The sequence below is a fragment of the Cebidichthys violaceus genome, unplaced genomic scaffold (genome assembly GCF_023349555.1).
Source record: "Cebidichthys violaceus isolate CVI_PGR_0920_01 unplaced genomic scaffold, fCebVio1.0.p SCAF_7, whole genome shotgun sequence".
NCBI lineage: Eukaryota > Metazoa > Chordata > Actinopteri > Perciformes > Stichaeidae > Cebidichthys > Cebidichthys violaceus.
The window spans coordinates 6877864-6883970 of NW_027176927.1; the positions used below are offsets into that span (position 1 = coordinate 6877864).

The 6107-nt window shown below is 36.5% G+C and overlaps 1 protein-coding gene across 1 annotated transcript; it reads left to right on the forward strand.

Annotated features, from left to right (window-relative positions):
- Window positions 1–189: 189 nt before the first annotated feature.
- Window positions 190–4893, forward strand: aqp10a (aquaporin 10a). Its single transcript, XM_068735320.1, has 6 exons — window positions 190–466; window positions 2055–2181; window positions 2532–2669; window positions 2841–2959; window positions 3054–3271; window positions 4266–4893. Exons 1-6 carry the CDS (start codon window positions 383–385, stop codon window positions 4474–4476), a joined length of 897 nt encoding a protein of 298 aa, XP_068591421.1. The 5' UTR covers window positions 190–382; the 3' UTR covers window positions 4477–4893.
- The last annotated feature ends 1214 nt before the right edge of the window (window positions 4894–6107 follow it).

The following is a 6107-nucleotide window of genomic DNA, read 5'->3' on the forward strand; positions in this document are numbered from 1 at the left end:
GAGAGATTCTGTGTGTTATTGGCATCTGTCACTACTGTGAACACATAATCTGACTGTTTATGGCCTCTGTCGATGTAACCTCTAACAGGCACATTACGCGCTTTGCTCCAGCCAATCCCGAAGTGTGACTACCCAATAAATGAGTAATAGTGTTTGACCAGCTGAGGATAAAGACAAGGCAGGGAAGAGGAAGAAGTGGGATACAGGGCGCAGGTCCTTAGATCCACAGACGGAAATTGTGACAGAATACTTTTTTTTGAGCATCAGTGCTGACACCTCCTCCACTCACAGCTCCTTGACAGACTGACAGACTAACAGCTGGTCCATCTGTCAACAGAGACAGAGTTTAGTGTGAGATGATAAGACGGATTAAACTCCAGCAATGTTGAACCGACGTGTTGTGAGAGTGAGGAATGCCCTGGTGCGAGAGTGCATGGCTGAGCTCTTAGGAACTTTCGTCTTGCTGGTAAGTGACAATCAGGTTTTTGAGTTGGCTTTTGTATTTTGTATTTTGTATTAAGTTGTCTAATTTTATATACTAGTACGTTTCAAACTGTTTCAGAGCATGTGGTATTTCTATACATGACCTACATTTACACAATTTTCTCCCATAATCATTTAGTATTCCATTTAATTTGCAATGCAATATAAAAATAGATATTTTCTTAGTTTTGGCTCCATTGGACATTTGAGTAATATATGTTGTACAGTATATTCTTTAGCTTTAAATTAATTAAGCTTTTGAAAACAATGCCTTTATAATTGTTAGGAAGAGCAGGAGTAATTAAAATTAGCATTGTCCCTCGAGATTACCTTTCCACATCTTTACAATTCCTCTCAAGTTTTCACAACAATGGTTCAAATAAATAAAAATTATTTTCTATTTTCTTGTGGAAAGATTGAAATACTAGAATAAGTCTGGAAAGACTTGGATGAACCCCTTATTTACTGCTGGAGAGAAAACTACTGCAGGCAGCACAATGACATTAAACTGTTCCATAAAGATACTGTTGATAATGAAATGTTGGAGGCAGTCAATCGTAAAGGAACAGTTTCTAAAATATATACATGACCATCTCATACCACTTTTAACTGGTGTACAATTAAGTCACAGTGGGAGAAAGAACTAGAGGTATATATTACCACAGACCAATGGGAAAGGATTTTGCGATGTACAAACTACTTCAAATTGTGTGAGCTACAAAGTTATCCAGTTAAAAATATTATTTACTGTAGGTCTTATATAAATCCACAAAGATTATTTGTGTGTGGTTGTATTTTTTGTTTAGTTGTATGTGGTTGTGTATTTGTATATGTGTGTAAGTATGCATATTTGTAAATTATAATTACAATTAAAATATTAAAATTAATTTTGATGATCAATTGGAATATTACAACGGTATTGGTGAAGTGACTCCAAAGTCTGAACTGTAGTGCAAATGATTATTTCCATAAATCAAACAAAATGAATAGATTGTATATGTTAATATATGTTTTTTCTCTACTTTATTTGAATATTTACTTTACATATGACACTGGAACCACTAGAGAAGTTTCAGACTGAGGTTATGTGCAGGCAACTTGTCTGCAAATGTAAATAACCAAACCACTTCCTACAATCAAGGTGATATTGTGATTTACACACTGTTCCCAGCATTTTTATTATTAGTTTGTAGAATAAGAATAAGTCATAAAGTTGTATAAGATGTTTACTGCAGGTGTGGTTTTTATGAGAGAAACATAACATACATGTGTGTGTTTATCTCTTTTCATGTGGCCATTTAGATAAGAAGTGGACAGTTTCATTGCAGTTTACGTCAATGAGAGGATATTATATTATTATCACTTAAACAAACTAAAAATTTTCTGTGACAACTTAAATGTTTGTTTGACTTATAAGTGATTAATCAGTCACTAAGAGTGCAATAAGGTATTACTTAATGTGCACATGTATTTTTGCCTGTACACAAGATTGTTTCTTGTTTTCCCGGACGTTTAAAATATTTCTCTTGACGTTTCATGCCTCATGGCTTTTCTCTTCATATTCTGTGAAGCTCTTTGGCTGCTCTGCTGCAGCGCAGGTAAAGACAAGCAGAGACACTAAAGGCCAGTTCCTGTCAGTCAACATGGCCTTCTCTGTGGGTGTGATGTCAGCTATGTACCTCACCAAGGGCATCACAGGTAAATTAAATGAATTCAATAATATCACACAACTAAACTGGCAGCTTTGAGAGACGAACATACAGTGAAATGCAGCAGTATTCCGTTTTATGCCTCACATGCTGAGTTAAGACTTACTGCAGTGATTCAATGATCCAAGCACTGTAGATTTATTACACTAATATCTGGCGCACTGTGAAAAGAGGCCTCGTCAATCTTTTCAAGGTCTTCAGTCTGATATCTTTCAGTTAGTTGACACACTATACGGCTACAAATAATCTCATATTTAATTACCTCCAATCTCTCTAACTGTACTTCACTTCTGTCTTCCTCCTTCCTATCTTCCCTTCATCTCCTATTTTTCTCTGTAGGTGCTCATCTGAACCCGGCGGTGACTCTGAGTTTCTGTGTGTTGGGCCAGGTGCCCTGGGGAAGGCTGGTGCCCTATTCCCTCTCCCAGCTGCTGGGGGCTTATCTGGCATCAGGCCTTGTCTACCTAGTCTACTATGGTTTGTCTTTCTGGCACTTTAAACACTTTATCATTAACATAAAGATGGGTGATTAATTAAAGAAAAGACCTTAATAAACGTGTGCAGAAATATAACAAATGCAGAAGCTTTTTACTCATTTTCAGTCTCTTTGTTTTCTTGTTTTCTACATTCCTCCTGTGTCTGTCTCAGATGCTATAATGGACTTTAGTGGAGGAGTATTGACTGTTTATGGCCCAAATGAGACAGCGTCTATATTTGCCACATATCCTTCAGAGTACATGACTTTGGGCAGAAGTTTCCTTGACCAGGTCAGTTGGAGGATTTGTGTAAACTTTAATCAGGACTTTAACAGCTGGTTCTTTACTCAACTCATAATTTGCTTATACTTGTTAATTGTATTAGGTAGTGGGCACTGGCATGCTGATGTTGTGCATTCTGGGTTTGAATGAAAAGAGGAACACCCCGGCTCCCTCTAAGCTGATTCCTGCTATAGTGGCAGCGATCGTCCTGGGGATCTCCATGTCAATGTCAGCCAACTGTGGTGCTGCAATAAATCCTGCTCGGGACCTGGGACCACGTCTCTTTACCCTGACTGCAGGCTGGGGCACTGAGGTCTTCACGTAAGTATCTTATCAAGCGCACATGCCCAGAACCAAACACATACAACTTTCCAAGTTGATAACCCAAGATTGCATATTTCTTATCAATCATTTTAGGGCCTTACTGATGGAGCTACACAATTCATTCATAATGTTCAAAATGACACTCTTAGTGAGGACATTGTTTGCCATTCTTACAGGTCTTTCACCTTGTGTTTCTCACAAAATCACATATGTCAGGGGTTATCAGTGGCAAGGTCAAAGGAACAAGTGCCAGCTTGTTACAGAACATCTTATTATGACCTGGTGTTTGTTTCACGATGCAACCCGTTGCTCTACCTTATGATCCCATGTTTTTACTCTGCCTCTGCAGCTGTTAAATACTCTTTGTGCTTAAATATTATTAATGCTGCATTAGTTGATTCTGGCCCACTAGGTGGCAGAATATCTCCAAAAAAGTGCTGGACAAATGGGAAAAACACACATCTTTATCATATTAATGCTTGCAAAGCTGTTTTGTGTAAGATCTTAGGAAATAATTGCATACTTACACATACAGCAAACAGAGAGCAATGTTGTCATTCTATCGCGTTGTGTTACGGGCACCTGACAGGTGCAAGTCCAATATTCAGTGTTTTGTTTTTTTATAGCAAACTACCGCCAACTGCAAAAAATAGCTGCTTGCTAATATTGTTTGATATTAGCAAGTAGCTAATTCAATATTATTCATGTATTTAACACTAAGTCAGTAGTTTGTTCTGTTACTTTGTTTGGTGCCGGGCAGGTTGTTTGCTAAAAATAGTAGCTTCTGCCTCTGGATATGCGAACCCTTAACCAAAACATTGAGCTAAATGAGGCAAAAAAGCTCTGTAGAGCTGGAAGGCTGGGTGGTGCTTCTCTGTGTGTTTGTTAGCAATCCCTTTTATATTACACATTCAGTGTTAATATAACAAATATTGAGAAACACCAATTTAAATAAACAAACTCTCATCTGAACTCTCTGTCTGCTCTCCAGGTGTTACAACTACTGGTTCTGGGTGCCCTTGGTGGCCCCACTTATCGGAGGTGTTATAGGTACTTTCATGTATTTGATCTTCATCCACTGGCACCTGCCTGACCCAGATCCCCCTGAGAGCCTCTCCACTCTCTCCACCATCAGTGACAAAATCAAGCAGCCCAGCATCACGTGGGACAACGGAGTGGAGCAAAAGGCTGCACATCTCTAAGTGTTACTGTCATGAAAATATGTCATCATGACCAATACTGACAGTTAAAGATGGTATCTGGTTGTGAATTAGGATTGAGACAGCAGAATCTGAGCTTCGCTACTGTTAATATCTGTTTTCTTCTGTTGGAGAAAAAAGAGGAATGTCTTATTTATTTACTGCATGAGTGAGCTTCTTTGACACAGCCAGTAGACTGGAGGCAATCATTATGACTATTGAGCATATAAAACTGATTCAAGGAAACTTTACCCTAAAAAAACCTCTTATTTACAATTCTTTTCAACTTAGTGTCCGCGGTTAGTCCAGTATCCTTTTACAGTTATAGGTGTAGAAAATCAATGTATGTATCTGAGAAATGAGGCCACGGTGAGGCCATACAGTATTCATCAAAACTAAATTAGAAACTTCTTTTTAACACATGCATTTCTTCTTTTATATATCTATATATATATCTATATATATATAGATATATATATATATATATATATATATATATCTATATCTATATATATATATATATATATATATATATATCTATATATATATATATATATATATATATATATATATATATATATATATATATGCACTATGCAGTGTTGATTTATTTCTTTATTTTTTCTATAGAAAAATTACATTTCATTGCTTCACCCTAGTTGGTACTGCACATGTGTTTATTGTTAGAGGTCTCTTGGATGTTTACTGTACGTAAGAAGAAGAGGGTCAATTCAGGGAGCCACTACAGAAAACACAAGTCTACATTGTGAATATGTGAGTCCTCTCATCATTGTTTTAGATTGGTTTGGTCTCTTGAGTCCATCTGGAATACGCTCAACAGAAGATTGTGAAATAGATTCATTACAGAGTAATGATGTGTTTGAACCTTTGAGGCCTGTTCACAAAGGTCAAGGCTGTATTGAATGGGTGGTCTGTATCATTGTTAACCTCACAAACCATGTGACAACAATTCACAAGCAATAATGGTACAAGAGAGCAGAAAACGACAAGACGACATATCAATGTCAATGATGTTTGGTAGCCTACTTTTTTCTCAAAATATAATTTTTTTAACCTTGGTTTTATTTGATCTTTTATACCTTCACCCAGACAGCAGCGTTAAACAAAGAATACAGGAAAGAAGAAAAGCAAAGTGAGACCATCTCTCCATCTCCACTTTTTCCACCAGTAATGGATTGTGTCATGTATGAGCATATAACTTATCATTGGAATTCTGATAGGGATCTATGGGCTACACAAAATACTTGATCTAATATATAAAAATTATTTTGTTTACAATTGAATTGTAAACACATTTTTAAAAAAATTTGAATTGAATTGAATCTTCAATGTGGTGTAGGTTACCATAAGAATGTTTCAGTGATCATTGCATTATCTTGGGCATAATACAGATGCTGCAGTGAACAGATGTTGGAGCAGATAATGCTGACAAAGCAGTAGAGGTATGACACAAAAGTACAAAAAAACAAGGCAATTAATAAATGGTAAGTGTGTGTTAAAAGGTGTTAAAGCAGTACATATCGTTATGTGTAAATAAAAACAGAAACATGCATCATATATTTGAATGATAAAACTGTTTTTTTTGTTTTTTATTAAAGTTGTGTTTCAGAACA

Bases quoted from the DNA above. Each gene is read 5' to 3' on its own strand.
- aqp10a (XM_068735320.1), top strand. From the start codon at position 383: ATGTTGAACCGACGTGTTGTGAGAGTGAGGAATGCCCTGGTGCGAGAG. The intron at 2,960-3,053 runs GTCAGTTGGAGG...TAATTGTATTAG, and splicing joins GCAGAAGTTTCCTTGACCAG to GTAGTGGGCACTGGCATGCT. The intron at 3,272-4,265 runs GTAAGTATCTTA...TCTGCTCTCCAG, and splicing joins TGGGGCACTGAGGTCTTCAC to GTGTTACAACTACTGGTTCT.